Consider the following 17,678-nt stretch of genomic DNA (forward strand, 5'->3'; position numbering starts at 1 on the left):
AAAAATTAGCCAGGAATGGTGATGCACTCTTGTAGTCCCAGCTGGGAGGCTGAGGTGGGAGAATCGCTTGAGCCAGGGAGGTTGAAGGTGCAATGAGCCATGATTGCATCATTGCACTCCAGCCTGGGCAACACAGTGAGACCCTGTCTCAAAAAAAACATTTTGTATATATATATATATATATATATATATATATATGGTATTAAAGTACTACTCAAGTAATACAAAAGAGTTTTTTCATCTCAGAAAATAGCAAAGGTAAACTAGTTTGGATTTTAACTCCTTTATATTTAATTAAATTCACATATAGCAAATCAGAACTTACTCCCCAGATTGATTCTCCCCTTTACATGTTTATTAACCTCAACTATGAGTACATATTTTTTAGGACATTTCCAACATTTCTATAGCATATAAATTAAGGGAAAAAATATAGCCAGGCATAGTGGCTCACGCCTGTAATACCAACTCTTTGGTAGGCTGAGGTGAGTGAATTGCTGGAGCTCAGCAGTTCAAGACCAGCTTGGGCAACATGGCAAAACCCCATCTCTACAAAAAATATACAAAAATTAGCAAGGAGTGGTGGCATATGCCTGTAGTCCCAGCTACTTGGGGGGCGGAGGCAGGAGGATCCCTTGAACCTTGGGAGGTAAAGGCTGCAGTGAGCTGAGATTGTACCACTGCACTCCAGCATGGGTGATAAAGTGAGACCCTGTCTCAAAAAAAAAAAAAAAAAAAAAAGAAAAAAATCAGTAGAAGAGAGAAGAAAAATGTGCCTTAAATACACCACTAAACATTGGAACTGGCATAACTGCAAACATTTTTGACAAATATTGCTGATAGAAATGCTGAACTACAAAATTAATAGCAGATACACATGAAAAAAAAAAGTTCAAGTAACCTTAGCCTATCTATTCCAACACAGAAAGCAAAGAGGCTTCCTCTTGTATGATAATTTTGATCAATTGAAAGTGCCTTATTTGCAAGTAAGCCTTACAGTTTAAAAAAAAAAAAAAAAATTGGAAGTGCCTATCCAGAATGCTGTGTTGTAAAGAATCTGGAGCCAAATCCTAGCTCAGCAGAAAAAATTTCCACAATTGATTAACAATATCTGTCATAGGGAGTAGCAGCACAAGGGCTACATAATTGCCATTCCTGATTTTGTATAGAATTGTGTATTAGAAGTATAGTTCCAGAGATAACATCTAATAATTAGAGGCCAAAGATCAAACAACAGTTCTCACTACATTATGACTCTCCAAAAGGACATTTGATTCTAGGTTAAATCTCTTCAAATGCTCTCATACAACCTCACATTTCTGTAATCATGGAGGACAAATTTATCTGATAACAACTAAACAATAATGCATTTTACTACTAAGGAATAAACTAGAGAACAGGAAGGAAAAGACTCAAGTTATCTTTTTGTACAAAAGTAATGAATCCAAATTATAGCAATTTTGGAATGAACAATGAAACCATGGATATAATTCAAGTTACTCTTGCTTCCCAGGTGACACAGCATGTTCTTCAACCTTGTCTTTGTCTCTTCAGACACGAGGATAATATTTCTAACTACATTTCAAATTAAAGAGAGCAGAGCACCTGACCTCGTGATCAACCAGCCTGACCAACATGGTGAAACCCCATCTCTACTAAAAATACAAAAATTAGCCAGGCGTGGTGGCACGTGCCTGTAATCCCAGCTACTCGGAAGGCTGAGGCAGGAGAATTGCTTGAACCCTGGAGGCGGAGGTTGCAGTGAGCAGAGATCATGCCACTGCACTCCAGCCTGGGTGACAGAGCGAGACTCTGTCTCAAAAAAAAAAAAAAAAGAAAATCTAGGAGAGTCAACTAAGAAAAATAACAAATCTAAGTGATAAACATTCAAGAAATTCTCTAAATAAGAGATTTATTTACAATTTTAATATCTCAGGGTTCTTTTTAGGTTTCTAGGGGAAAAGAGCAGGATAACAGTGTAGAGACTGCTAAGTTGAGAATTTAAAACAAATGAGAACATAAGATTTTTAAAATTGCATTGTGAATGTAAAATTTTTATCAATCCTTTGCTCTCACTCTTCTAGACATATTGAAAAAATGTTAAATAGAAAAAATTAAGAAATTTTAATAAGATGTTTCAGATATTTGAGTATGAAAAATATAACAAAAAAGCCTAATTTCAAAAAACTATTTGAGATCAAGGGACAATGATGTGACCAATATGAAGGGTCAAGATGTATTCTTTATTATCAAGAACTCTACTTTCAGTTTTTTCTCAGACAGTTAATTTCAGCTTCATAGAGATTTCTGACCAAATTAAGGAACACTGTTTTCCTGGGTTTGTTTCGGGTATATGTCATTATAGCTATGTTATTTCTTGTTGAAATTTATAATTGTGGGTTTTTTGTATTGTTTTAGTATTTAATGGTGTATAATGTGTTATTAAATCATATGTAGTTATGCCAAAAAAAAGAGAGCAGAGCAAATTAGTTAGCATAAATCTACAATAATTATTGCTAAATCTGCTTTACATGTATTTGAAATCATTTTTTCTGTTCAGGTAATACAAATGCCTTAAAATGAGAAGTTCCTGCCAGGTGTGGTAGCTTACGCCTGTAATCCCAGCACTTTGGGAGGCGGAAGTGAATACCAAAAAAAAAAGAGAGCAGAGCAAATTAGTTAGCATAAATCTATAAGAAGTATTGCTAAATCTGCTTTAGATGTGTTTGAAATCATTTTTTCTGTTCGGGTAATACAAATGCCTTAAAATGAGAAATTCCGGCCAGGCGTGGTAGCTTACGCCTGTAATCCCAACACTTTGGGAGGCAGAGGTGAGTGGATTCCTTGAGCCCAGGAGTTCAAGACCAGCCTGGGCTACATGGTAAAACCCCGTCTCTACAAAAAATGCAAAAAAAAAGTTAGCTAGGTGTGGTGATGCATGCCTGTAGTCCCAGCTACTCAGGAGGCTGAGATGGGAGATCACCTGGGCCCGGGAGATGGAGGCTGCAGTGAGCCGTGATCATATCACTGTACTCCAGCCTGGGTGACAGAGTGAGATCCTGTCTCAAAAAATATATGTATAAAATAGAAAATAAAATCAGAAGTTTTAGTGAAGCGCTAAGTCATGAAAAAATACTCATACTTTTACCTCACCAAGTGATACATAGAACTTTTTCATAATTACAAGATTATCTTCTTCAGTGGCAGGAGGTGGTAGACTGGGTGGTTTTTTCACGATCCAGGGAGAAAAATTTGATCCTACTGTGAAATTCATGCCGGACTTGCTCCATCTTACTTGTGAGACCAATTTGGCTAACCTGCATTTTAGAAATCATACAAATTTAAAACAAGTTTCAAATATGGCAGAATTCAGGGAAAAAACCTAAAATTTTATTTTATGTATTCAAGCCAATCTCCTCTCCTCACTCTTAATGATGATTTTCTTTGGCTCTGATAAAATTAATAGCTTATTCATAAAACTACTAATTAGTTAATAATTATTCATTTTAATTGATTTTGACTTAAAAATTGTTGTTCAGAGGTCAAATTTTAGGTTCTTACATATTAAAAGTCAGGGAACATAAAGGAAAAACTTGGCTCTGGACCATGGCATTCTATGTTTTTCGTGTCACACTAGTATTCATTGTTAAACGCCCTGCACCTAAATACCATTATCACCAATAGATAATTTTTAAAATATGGCTGGTTGGAGAGGCTCACGTCTATAATCCCAGGTTTTGGGAGGCCAAGGCAGGAGGCTCTCTTGAAGCCAGGAGTTCGAGACCAGTCTGGGCAATATAGCAAGACCCTGACTCTACAAAGAATTTAAAAGATTTGCCACACATGGTGGCACACAGCTGTAGTCCTAGCAAATTGGGAGGCTAATATATATGTATTTAAAAATACATATATCGATGGGACTATAATACCTGTATTCAAAGTAACAATCACTTTCCAGAAATGCTGGAAGTCTTTCTTTTTTGATCCACTTAATACCTTCTTCACGACTGAGACACTATGAGAAGAAAGAGAAAAAGGAAAAGAAGGTCAGAGAAAATCACTTTTAGGATGATTAACGCCTAATCATGAGAGCAATAATGACCTCCAGCTGTAGCAGGAGCCCTACCCCTAGGTCTTCTATCTCCACTAGAGAGATCAATAAACCTGAGCCACAAATGTGAGGCACTTCTTGCCTCTGGTACACTTTTAATTCTCTTAACAATCCTATATTAACTATATATTATCTCCATTTTTACAGATAAACAAATCGAATCCAGAGAAGTTAAGTAACTTGTTGAAGGAGGGAGAATGAGGAAAAAAAAGCCAATGCATCTCAGTATTTTCACATTCATAAAATGGGTTAAAAATAATCACAAACAGAAAAAGAACCACCAAGAAAACTTGGTAAGGCCACCAAAGTCACTGCAGGCCCCTTGTTCTTCAAGTTTAAAAAAATGTTTTAACTATTTAACATCTCCAGGCGCTCTCTTACTGATACAAAAGTTAACAATGATAGTAGAGTGTTACAAATACCACAGTGTAGGCTTCTGTGGGAGCCTACAGAGACACTCAACTCAGGAGAGGTTTCCCACAGAGCACGCACTTCACTCTTTGACCCGAACGAAGCAAGGCTAGCTAGGTTGAGCAGGGAAGCAAAAGAGGAGACAAACCATAAGTGTAGCAGTATTAGGTCACAGGATGAGAGAGAGAAAGGTTGGAGAGGTAGAAAGGGTCATGATTGCAAATAGCCTTTTAAATAACATTAAGGAGTATAGATTTTATCTTGAGGTTGTGAGAGCAATACAGAATTACTGAAGAGTTACTGTTGTTCATCCTAAAATATTTACTAACTATTGATTCTACTTTTTCTTGTATTCACTTTTTCCAGAATTCTAAATAATATCAGTACCTTGGACACAAAACATATGTTACTAATAAATAAAACAATCTCAGTGAGGTAAATGTGTTTGCATTTATGTGGCTTCCATGGACAATCTAAGGTGATAGTTTTGCTATGATATTGCATAAGAGTTAACACATAGACCATTACTAACTCTAGTGGGGAAATTGAATGTCCATACAGAGTGTTGCCGACATCTAATGTGCTGATGCTCATGAGGGTGATGTGTGCTCATCATTGCTGATACGCGCAGAAGTCTTTAGGCATTCAGGATTGAAACATAAAATAGCAAAAAACAAAACAAAACAAAAACAAAAACAAAACATTGATTTGCCTTCACCAAACACTATCTTCTGCATAATGAAAGAATAGAAGAAAACCATGGAAATAGCCAGCAGCTAATCAGCAGCATCTTGTTGATAGTCTCACTGCTTATCAAGTGAGATCTGAAGGACATTTGGATTTTGTAGTTAGAAAGACTCTGCATAGGCTACACACTGACAAGCATGCAGGACTCCTGAACTCCCACTAGCGCTACATTCAATGTATCACAGAAAGATACCAAACTACATATAAAGATCCACATAAACCCTTAAAGAATTCTATAAGGTTGTCAAACTAGTCAGTTCATTCAAAACCAATTTGCTGAATATTCAGCTAGTAAACAGTTTACCTATAATTCATCCTCTTTTGAGTGTTTTTTGTACCTATGTGACCTAAAAATAAAATGAATAAAAAAGTTTAAAAGGAATAAAATCAAAAATTGAAGAACAGTCTTTAGCCAAGCTGAAAACAAAACTCTTCATGGTTTTAAAAAGTAACTAAATACAAAGACCAAAAACATACAAGACAATCCTGATCAACCATAAAATAACTTAATAAATACTTATAAGAAACACAAAAAGAATCTATCTAAGGTGAAATTATTTAAACCTTAAAAAAATTTCAAGTTGGTTAAGAAACAGAAAGGGATGACCAGAAGGTTAAGGGAAGATGGCTTTAGGTAAATCAATACAGAACCATTTCCAAATAATCACACACAAGCTGTCTAAAGTGCCTACAGAATTGGATTAATAAAAAATTATATTTAGATGTACAAGGCAAACAAAGCATGGCTATCAGCCAATAGTTCTTATTGGTTAGATTTATTGAGGTATAAATTACATACAGTGAAATCCACCCTTTTTAATACAGTTCTACAAGTTTTGACAAATGCATATAATCATGTAACCAGGACTACAATCAAGATACAGAATAGTTCCAACTCCCTCCAAATTTCCTCATGCCACTTTGTAGTCAGCAACTCCCTCCAACCCCAGGCTCTGGCAACCACTGATCTGTTCCATAGTTTTGCCTTTTCCAGAATGTCATATAAATGGAATCAATATAGTATGTACTTTTGATTCTAGTATCTTTCATTCAGCATAAAGCATTTAAGATTTATCTATGTTCTTTCATGTATAAATACTTCATTCTTTTTTGTTGCTGAGTAATATTCCACTGTATGGATATACCACAGTTTGTTTATCCATTCCCCAGTTAAAGGAATCTGGATAACTTCCAGCTTTTGTGATCATGAATAAAGCAACTATAGACATTTACATGCAGGATTTTTGTTTGTTTGTTTTTTGGTTGTTTTTTTTTTTTTTGAGACGGAGTCTCGCTCTGTCACCCAGGCTGGAGGGCAACAGCGCGATCTCAGCTCACTGCAAGTTCTGCCTCCCAGGTTCACGCCATTCTCCTGCCTCAGCCTCCCGAGTAGCTGGGACCACAGGCACCCACTACCAAGCCCAGCTAATTTTTTTGTATTTTTAGTAGAGATGGAGTTTCACCATGTTAGCCAGGATGGTCTCAATCTCCTGACCTCGTGATCCGCCTATCTCGGCCTCCCAAAGTGCTGGGATTACAGGTGTGAGCCACCGCGCCTGGCTGCATGCAGGTTTTTGTGTGAGTATAACTTTTCATTTCTTTTGGGTAATACTCGGGAGTAGGATAGATGGGCAGTGATAGGGTATGGATATTTGCCTCCTCCAAATCTCATACTGAATGTGATCCCCAATGCTGGAGGTAGGGCCTAGTGGGAGAGATGTCTTGGTCATGGGAGCGAATCCCTCATGAATGTCTTGGTGTCCTCCTCATGGTAATAAGTGAGTTCTCACTTTGTTAGTTCAGGTGAGACCTGGTTGTTTAAAGAGGCTGGTGCCTCCCCACTCTCTCCCTTGCTACCTCTCTTTCCATGTGATATGCCTGCTCCCTCTTTGTCTTCCACCATGAGTGGGAGCTTCCTGAGGCCCTCACCAGAAGCAGATGCTAGTGCCATGCTTCTTATACAGTCTACAGAACCATAAGCCAAATAAACCTCTTTCTTTACAAATTACCTGGTTTTGAGTATTCCTTTATAGCAACACAAATGGACTATAGGTGGTATGGTATATGTTTAACTTGGAAAGAAGTGCCAAACTGTTTTCCAAAATGGAATTCTCACCAATGAGAATGGACTTTTGGGTTGCTTCCACTTTTTGGCTATTGTGAATGATGCTGCTATGAACATTTGTATATAAGTTTTTGTGTGAACATATGTTTTCAATACTCTTGAGTATATACCTAGAAGTGGCATTTCTGGGTAATTTGATAACTCTTGGGCTAACCTCTTAAGAACTGCCTAATATTTTCCAAAGTAGCTGTACCGTCTTACAATTGCAGCAGCAGTGTATGAAGGTTCTAATCACTTCAAATCCTCACAAATGTTTGTTATTATTTGCCTTTTTTTTTCTTTTAATCATACCCATCCTGTTGGGTGTGAAGTAGTGTCCCACTGTGATTTTGATTCCATTTCCCTTATGACTAATGATGTTGAAAATCTTTTCATATGCTAATTGTTTATCTTATTCGGAGAAATGTCTATTCTAAACCCTTTGCACATTTTTTAATTGGGTTACTTGTCTTTTTATTTTTGAGTTTTAAGAGTTATATTTATAGTTTAGATACACATCCTTATAAAATATATGATTTGCAAATATTTTCTCTCATTCCGCGGGTTGTCTTTTTACTTTCTTGGTAGTGTCCTTTAGAGCATGAAAGTTTTGCGTTTTGATTTATCTTTTTTTCCTTGTGCATTTGGTGTCATATCTAACAAAACCAATGCATAATCCAAGGTTATGAAGATTTACACCTGTATTATCTTCTTAAATAGAATTATCTTTTTTGCATTGCTAGATTTAATTTGCTGATTTTTTGAGGATTTTTGTGGTCTGTGTTCATGAGTGATGTTAAGTTGTAGGTTTTTCTTTTCCTTCAAATTCCTTCATTTAGTTTTGGCATCAGTGTAATGCTCATCTCATTAAATGAATTAAAAATTGATTTCTTTTGTTTTTTGTATAAGTTTTTATAAATTCAAGGTTACTTCACTTCTAAGTGTTTGACAGAATTAACCAGTGAAGCCATCTGGGCCTAGAGTTGTCTTTGTGGCAAGACTTTAAACTGTGAATCCAACTTCTGTAACAGATGTAGGACTATTCAGATTATCTATATCCCCTTCAGTGACCATTGATAATTTGTGCCTTTTAAGAAATATGTGGGCCAGGCATGGTGGTTCATGCCTGTAATCCCAGCACTTTGAGAGGCTGAGGCAGGTGGATCACTTGAGGCCAGGAGTTCGAGAGCAGCCTGGCCAACATGGCAAAACCCCATCTCTACTAAAAATACAAAAATTATCTGTGCATGGTGGCATATGCCTGTAACCCCAGCTACCTGGAAGGCTGAGGCAGGAGAATCGCTTGAACCTGGGAGGCGGAGATTGCAGTGAGCTGAGATCGCCCTACTGCACTCCAGCCTGGGCATCAGAGCGAGACCCTGTCTCAAAAAAAAAAAAAAAGTCTATTTCATTTAAATGTCATGAGCTTATAGACATAAAGTTCTTTGTAAAATTCTCTTATTTTTTTTAACTGCCTGTAAAATTTGTAACGACATCCCCTCTTTCATTTCTGATATTGGGCATGTATATCTTTCTCTCTCTTTTTCTTCATCATTCTGGCTAAAAGGTTATCAATTTCATTGACTTTTTTCAAAAAACAAGGCTTTATTTTCATGGATTTTTCTCTCTTGTTTTCCTGTTTTCAATTTCATTGATTCTGTTCTTTATTTCTTTATTTTTGATTTAATTTTAACTTAATTTTTCTAGTTTCTCATAGTGACAAGTAGATCGTAGATTTATTTAGTCTTCTCTATTATAAGCACTTAATGGTACAAATTTCCCTGTAAAGACTAATTTAGTTGCATCCCACAAATTTTGATATGTTATGCCTTAGTTTTTATTCAATTCAACATAATTTTTAATTTCCCTTGGGACTTAGTCTTTGACCTATGAATTATTTAGGAGTATGTTATGTAATTAAGTATTTAAGGATTTTGTTACCAATTTATAGTTTAATTTTGAAGTGGTCTGAGAACATAGTTGGCAAGATTTCAAATCTTTTAAGTTTGCTGAAATTTATTTTATGGCCCAAAATATGGTCTATTTTGGTAAATATTCCCAGTGCATTAGAGAAAAAAATGTATACTCCACTGTTGTGGGATAAAGTGTTCTGTAAAGATCAATTAGATTTACTTGGTTGCTAGTGTTTTTCAGAACTTCCATTTCCTTACTGATCTGCTATCTTTTCTATCAGTTACTGAGAGAACAGTGCTTTAGTCTCCAACTATAACTATAAATTTATCTATTTCTCCTTTCATTTCTATCAGCTTTTGCATCATGTACTCTGAACCTCTGTTGTTAGATGCATACATATTATGAGTTATTAAGCTTTCTTGGTGAATTGACCCTTCCCCCTTTATCATTATGTAATGTTCCTCTTTATCCATAGTAAGGTTCCTTGTTCTGAGGGCTGCTTTGCCAGATATCAATATAGTCACTCCAGCTTTCCTTTAATTCATAATTGCATAGTATACCTTTTAATATCCTTTTTACTTCTAACCTATTTATATCTTATTTTTAAGGTTAGTTTCTTGTAGACAGCAAATAATTGGGATTTTTAAAAAATCATCCCTGACTCTGGCTTTTACTTGGGGTGCTTAGGCCATTTAAATATCATGTAATTATTGATGTATATTATTATTATCATTATTTTTAGAGATGAGGCCTCACTCTGTCACCCAGGCTGGAGTGCAGTGGCACCATCATAGCTTACTGCAGCCTCAAACTCCTGGGCTCAAGTGATCCTCCTGCCTCAGCCTCCCAAAGCTCTGGAATCAAAGGAATGAGACATCATGACAACTCAATATGATTAATTATATTATATTATTAATCATATACATGATTAATGTGATACTAATTATTGATGTGGTTTGTTTAAAATCACTACTACCATTTTCCTAGTTGTTTTATTCTTTATGTGTCCCATATATTCTTTGTCTGTTTTTTCCTCATTTTCTGTCTGCTTTCCATTTAGTACTTTTTAATTCCTTTGATCTCCACTATTGTTTTTATTTTTTTTTATTTTTATTTTATTTTTGAGACAGGGTCTCACTCTGTTGTCTAGACTGGAATGCAGTGGTGTGATCACAGCTCACTGCAGCCTTAACCTCTCCAGGCTCAGGTGATCCTCCTACCTCAGCCTCCTGGGTAGCTGGGACTGCAAGTGTATGCCACCATGCCTGGCTAATTTTTGTATTTTTTGTAGAGATAGGGTTTCGTCATGTTGCCCAGACTGGTCTCTAACTGCTGAGCTCAGGCATTCCACCTGCCTTGGCTTCCCAAAGTGCCGGGATTATAGGTGTGAGCCATTGCAGCTGGCCTGTTTTCATTACTTATGCCTCTTTCTAAAAACTTCTAAATTGCTGCTCCAGTTTTATAATAGACATGCTTAATTAATCAGTCTATCTTCAAATATATCAAATAAGATCATCCAGATCTTTTTGAGAAACTTGTGTCAAAGCACATAACTCAAGAATCTCCTAAATAGCTTTTGTTTAACAATAAATAAATAGGCTATAAAGACCTCCATACAATCAAAAATTTCTATTCACTGAAGGAAGTGAATAAACCAATAAATATTGTCCCACCTCGTAAAAAATTTTTAAACTAACAATTATATAGTACTGTGTAGCGCAGAATATATGTCCTTGTTCTGGCTTCGAAACAATGTTGTAACGTGGTTATTACTATTAGCATTTAGTTTGATGAAAGTTAAAGATAGAAACTATTTGAATTCAGTAACAGAAGAATTGAAGAACTTTCAGGCTAGAGTAGATCTATGTCTTAAATGTTAGACATACTTTAGCCTAGTTATACTAGACATTTTGAATCAATGTGAAATAGTATTGTTAAACATTCATTATTATTTTCATTTCATCCACACAAGAAACCTAAGTAGTAGGTAGTAAAGGCATCATTTGACAGATGATGAAAATCAGATTCATCAAAGTGACTTGTACACAGAGTCAGTAAGCAGAGGAGCCAATATTAGAACCCAGGTTTTCCGACCTCATGCTAAGGAGACAAAATCTAGAAGCTGAAAATGAAATTTAAGGCCAGGGAGGTCAGAGCCACACAATGCAACTTGAGGGTCAGAAGTCTCAATTCCAAACTGCTTGATAGGTTTGGTTCAAAACCCAAATGAAATACATTGCCTATATATCCACATTTTCAATAATGCATCAAAATTATAAAGGATACCTATATTTATATGACTCAAAACTAACCTAATATTCAAATATTCAAGGTAAATTACATGAATCTTCTCAAATTGATAAGTGAACATCAATAAAACTGCTGAACTGGCCATTGGATTTGAAAAGTGCTTAACAAATACTATATGTACGTACAACACAAGTTAATAAATGTAGCTACACTTCAAAAAGGGAAGCCTAAGGAAACTCGTGTTAATTTCACCAAATGCTTTATCTATCTAACAAGATAAAACAGTATACTTTCTTACCATAATATTGTAGTTGACATTAATGGTCTCATCTTCATCGGGGGCATTCATTTGAACAGGTTTAACCTCATTCTTTCCTTTCCTTATAACATCATAAATGGGATTTCGAGGTTGCTGGTTTTGTAGAATTTTTTTCAGTTGTTTTTCCAGAAGTTGTGGAGCATCATTAACTACTTCAAAAACTCCATAATCTGCATTAAATCTAATTGCCTCTGAAAAGGTCTGCAATATAAATTTGTGGAAATTAAAACATTTTTTAAACCTGGAAACTCATGGTCTCTAAGAAGACTTGTGGTTTACATACATGCATGCACACCTCACAGAGTTCTGTGTTTTTAATCATTCCCTCTTCCTTTTTAGGAGCTAGGAAATCCCTTAGGTAGAGGTCAGGGAACCCACTAAACTCTTCCTTGCCAATGCACTTATGCCACGAGTAAGTGTCAGGGTATGCTATGGCAGAAATTCCCTTTGTATAAACATCTTACCACTGTGATTATTTGAAACTGGAGAGAAATATATACCTGGCTCTACAAAGCAATGTTATTCTCTTAGAAGGAGGTGGATCACTAGGGAAGAATAAGTAAAGGAAGAAATAAATGCTCCCATTGTCTTTCATCCTTAGGAGCCATGAAGGCTAACAATCTCCCTTGTCCAAAAGGAGAAATTTAAGTACAAAATGTTCTTCAGTTAAGACTATTTCAACACCATCCTTTGCACTGTGACAAAAAAGAGAGAAGAAAATAACATTTCTGAGGTTTTTATCAGTAATTCTAAATGCTGCCAACTTTTATTTAAAGCCAGTCAGTTGATATACAACAGTCAGGAGTCTTGAGTTTGAATGCCAGCTTGCCAATAAGTACCTCTGTGACTCTAGGTAAATCACCGAACATCTTTGGGGCCTCCACTTCCGTAAGAAGTAAATGGTGAATTGGCCATGTCTTTTCCCATTTGTCTTCCAAATCTAGAATCAGGTCCCTTTTTCAGAATATTCATTTATTTTAGGGTACTTTCAGTGAACTGACTACTCATGTAGATTAACTTATACATGCTTAGGCAAGTGGTAGAAGACATTAAATTCTTCCCCTTGGATCAGTAAGTGTTCTAAGTAGAACATTAATTCAAGTTTTACTAACAGATTGCTAGATATACTATAGTCATAATTTAAAAAGTGGCAGAATTTCACAGTAAAATTGGAACTAGAAGTATGTGTATATATGTGTGTGTGTACATATATATATATTTAAATTTTAATGTCAGATAATATCACATCTCTAAGGTCTGACTGTCTACCCTTCTGAGGAATTTAAAGTACATGGATGATACAGTTCAAGACGAATGTCAGTCCACAGTCTCAAAAGCCTTAGGACTAAGAGTTTCTCCCAAAATGATAAGTATTGCTCAATGAGTAAGAAAGAATTAGCCATAAATTGCATATAAAGTTTCTTCGATAGATATATTTCATTAGTTGCCAACTGCATCTGTCTTTCAAACATGGGATTCAAACAGGCACCATTTATCTAAATGACATAAATACCATCCCTAAACTATGCTATCACTGAACTAAAGAGAAAAAAGAGTCTGCTGATATCGCAGATCAGATTTATCTGGTTGGAGAAACGAAATTAATTAAACTTGGTAGAGAATGACATCAAATATTAATGGGGGTAGGAGAAATTAAGCTGTATAAAGTGAAAGACCATCTGGAAAACATTTCTTCTAGTTCTGAGTATCCATGGAACAAGAGAACAAGCTTGACTTTTATTGTTTTCCTTTCTTTTTTTTTTTTTTTTTTTTTTGCCTCCTACCCTCTGACCTGGTAGACAGAGGAACACAAAGCTGTGATAATCCAAAGCAAAGAATGTTAATTAGTTAGTTCAATGGATAAATAAAACATTTCCTACTAATCAAGTAAAAAGTGCTCAAGTAAAAAAATTAGAAGGGGCTATTGATACTCCAAGACCCTAGTAATCAATCTCACTTAGTAGTAGTGAGTAGTTAAGGTATAGTTGGCAGAAATAAAGAAGATGATAAGGACTATTTACTGAATGTCTATCATGTGCTAGGCGTGTGATGGACACTTTATTTTTTTCTTTCCAACTTTTATTTTAGGTTTAAGGGGTACATGTGCAGGTTTGTTACATGGGTAAATTGCATGTTGCAGGGGTTTGGTGTACAGATAATTTTGTCACCCAGGTAAGCAGCATAACACTCAATAGGTAGTTTTTCAATCTTCACTCTCCTTCCACTCTCCATCCTCAAGTAGGCCCCTACAATAGTAGGTCTATTGCTCCCTTCTTTGCATCCATGTGTGCTCAATGTTTAGCTCCCACATATAAGTGAGAACATGTGGTATTTGGTTTTCTGTTCCTGCATTAATTCCCTTGGGTTAAAGGTCGTGATGGACACTTTAAAAGCCCTCTCTTGAATCCTTCCACATTCCTGACATAGCTCTTTACAAAAAACTGATGGTAGGGATGGCTAAGTGGTGGTCCATGGACTCAGAGCTATAAAGTGCTAGACGATCAGGATTATGGAAACAAGTCTGTCTGGTCTCAAAGACAGAGTATTTCCTCTTTAATACACTGCCTCACATATGACAAAACTAGTGTGTACTGACCACTTCCCTACACCAAGTACTTTGCTAAGCAATAATCCTATGAAGTTAGGGTAGCTGTGATTCAAACAAAGCGTTTTGATTCCAAAGCCTATACTCTTATCTACCCTGGTTTTACTAGTAAAGGCACAGAGGCATGAAGCAACATGGTGTATGTGGGTAACTCTACGCAGCCGGATTACAACAAGAATAGCCGTAGTTGGAATAGTTTAAGGAACAGAGAAAAAAGACTTGAAGTAGATAACACAGTATAACCAGATCATGAAAGGCTTTGCATGCCATTTTAAGAAGTACAGGCTTTATCTTAACCCTCTAGGAAACAGGGAGGCACATGAACACCCTAAGTAGGAAAGTAACATAGTTACTTCTAATCTGTGTTTTAGAAAGGTTCTGGAGCAGTCTGGAAGATGTAATGGTTGCTTGCCAGCTCATGAGCTGGTGGGGTTGGCCGCTCACATTCCAGAAGCAGAACCATCACCACACTCTGGGGAGACCGGCTGTTATCTCAGAGCTACTGCTATCACACCGCAACCAGGTTTTATGTAAAAATTACTAACTCTCTGAATGGGATACTGTCCCCGTCACATGCAGGGGCCAGGGCAGGATTTAAAGCAGGTAGTTACCAATTACTTTTGGTTTTTTTTGAAACTGAGTCTTGCTCTGTCCTCAGGCTGGAGTGCAGTGGCGTGATCTCGGCTCACTGCAACCTCTGCCTCCTGGGTTCAAGCGATTCTCTTGCCTCAACCTCCTGAGTATCTGGGACTACAGGCACACACCACCATGCCCAGCTAATTTTTGTATTTTTAGTAGAAATGGGGTTTCACCATGTTGGCCAGGATGGTCTCAATCTCTTGACCTCGTGATCCACCCGCCTTGGCCTCTCAAAGTGCTGGGATTACAGGCATGAGCCACTGTGCCCAGCCAACAATTACTTTTATATTTAACATAAAAAGCAAAACTGCAGCTGAGAAAGCCTAAATGAACTCTTCATGGCTTTACAGCAAGTCCCCTAATGAGCTTACAACAGAACTCTGGAGTTATGACTATGCAACTGCTTTAAACCTAGAACTGACCGTGTAATTTCTTTTCTTTCTTTTTTTTTTTTTTTTTTTGAGACAGAGTCTTGCTCTGTTGCCAGGCTGGAGTGCAGTGGCACGATCTTGGCTCACTGCTGCAACCTCCGCCTCCCGAGTTCAAGCGATTCTCCTGCCTCAGTCTCCCAAGTAGCTGGGCGCCACAACGCCCAACTAATTTTTCTATTTTTTAGTAGAGACGGGGTTTCACCATGTTGACCAGGATGGTCTTGATCTCTTGACCTCATGATCCGTCCATCTTGGCCTCCCAAAGTGCTAGGATTACAGGCGTGAGCCACCACACCCAGCCACATAATTTTAGTTAAGGCTTACTGTGGATGCTGTGGACTGGCTCACTCAGGATCCATTCCAACCTCCTGAAATGCAAAGCCTGGAAAAGTAAAAACTTTATTTCTCAGACTCCTTACAGCTACAATTTCATGTGTGATTTACGTTGTGCTACTCGTATGCACTTACAAAAATACTTGAATTCTGAACGGAGTTAGTAGGCAAAAAGGCAGTGTATCCATTCTAAGGAAGAAAGTGTATGTAAGTACATGAAAGTGAGGAGAGGAACGGTCAAAAAGAAGTACTTTACAGAAACAGCACAGTAAAAACAACAAAAGGAAAATTGGAATTATGTTTATAATAAAATGGTATTCAATGTTTCTATTTATTATAAAAAAAGAAATGTGAATGTATATGTAAAAATGTTTATACTTTTTAAACTTAAGAATTTCTTTCTATGGAATTAATTATAATAGAACAGAGATCTTTCCGGGGGTAAATAAGTGTTTTTGTATTTGAAAAGCCATGCATTAGCTTAGATCCTAGAAGGTCCTTAAAAGCACTACGATGCTAAGATGATAAAAGTGGCAAACAACTGTTTCAAAGCTTCTCTCAGTAATGCATTTTACCAATAGCAAAATGTTTGAATTACCAAGTGCCAATTATTGCCCTAAACCTAGAGGATACAAAGATGAATAAAACATTATTTCTGCCCTTGAAGGAACAAGTACATGATCTTTCATTTTTTGTCTATGATGAAGAGTCAACAAAATACCGAAATAAATTAAAACTTGTGTAAATGCAAATGCCAAGGGCAAATATGTCCCCAGTGACAAGGGTAGTAATACTAGAATATTATGTCTGGTCTGGTTATCACACTTTAAAAGGGATTTGGCTAAACTAGAAACTATCCAGAGAAAGATAAGCAGAATGATTAAAAATGAAAGAAATGTTGGGCAAATCACTGCCTTACTGAGACATATCAGTAAAAAGAAGTTGTAACTAGATAAATCCAAGGTGCTTTCCATGTTTGATACTCCATCGGTCCATGATAGACGTTCCAGGAAAAAAGTCTATATCTTCTGCTCTTTAGTAAGATCACTCAGCCCCACTATTCCTTTGTTAGCTCATTCATTTATTCAATAAGTATTTAATTATTATTATCATCATAATATCCTATTTAATATATTGAGTGAGCCAATACAGGGCATCCTCCACAAGGCCCCAAATGAAATGAAAAAGACACAGATCCTGCCTCAGAGCACACATAATCCAGGAGAGGAAGACAGATAAGTAAATATAAATAGGCAATAAAGACCCATCCTATGAGGGGAAGGGATATGAAAGTCAGCACATAAGGTGAAATCATATTTAGTCAAGATTATCCCTTGAAATCTTGAAAACATCCATAAAGTTGTCTTCAACAATGTTCTCAAAAAGTTCATGAGTCAGTTGTTCCTCTGGATTGAAATGGGTCACTGATTCTTCAGTTAGGGACTGGATGAAGGGATGGACTTGTATTTAAAGCTCACGCTGTACACAAAATATGTATGTTTAACACTAGAATCACCCTTCGCATGATGATATGACAACATACTGTAAGAGGCAGGAAGGATGACACTCATTGATGGAATGGCAGTTTCTCATCTTCCATCTCACTCCCTCTCCAGGGCACATATACATAGACTGGTACAACAGACAAAATCATTGTCACTCTTTAAATCACTCTTCATGTCACTCTTTAAACCTCACTCTCTCTGCAGAACATGAGTAGCTCAATTTGAATAGGAATGGATGTATATTGAACTCCAGTTTAACACAGAACAAGCACAATAGAAGAACGTACAAAGTAATGTGATGGCACAGAA

The 17,678-nt window shown here is 36.6% G+C and overlaps 1 protein-coding gene across 30 annotated transcripts in view; it reads right to left on the minus strand.

The window, feature by feature from the left end:
- RGS22 (regulator of G protein signaling 22) overlaps window positions 1–17,678 on the minus strand; it is a 160,982-nt gene that overhangs the window by 114,605 nt on the left and 28,699 nt on the right. For 19 of the 30 annotated variants that reach the window (XR_008504061.2, XR_010127331.1, XM_054497632.2 and 16 more), the window contains 3 exons: window positions 11,836–12,057; window positions 3,930–4,015; window positions 3,149–3,317 (listed from right to left, as the gene is read on the minus strand). Coding sequence is in view for 28 of the 30 variants with exons in the window: in XM_054497626.2 (XP_054353601.1) it covers window positions 3,149–3,317; window positions 3,930–4,015; window positions 11,836–12,057 (477 nt within the window). In the remaining 2 variants the exon portion in view is untranslated. The remainder of the gene's footprint in view (window positions 1–3,148; window positions 3,318–3,929; window positions 4,016–11,835; window positions 12,058–17,678) is intronic. The other 11 variants (XM_054497630.2, XM_054497634.2, XM_054497627.2 and 8 more) reach the window with 2 other exon arrangements.

The sequence above is a fragment of the Pongo pygmaeus genome, chromosome 7, assembly GCF_028885625.2.
Source record: "Pongo pygmaeus isolate AG05252 chromosome 7, NHGRI_mPonPyg2-v2.0_pri, whole genome shotgun sequence".
Classification (NCBI taxonomy): domain Eukaryota; kingdom Metazoa; phylum Chordata; class Mammalia; order Primates; family Hominidae; genus Pongo; species Pongo pygmaeus.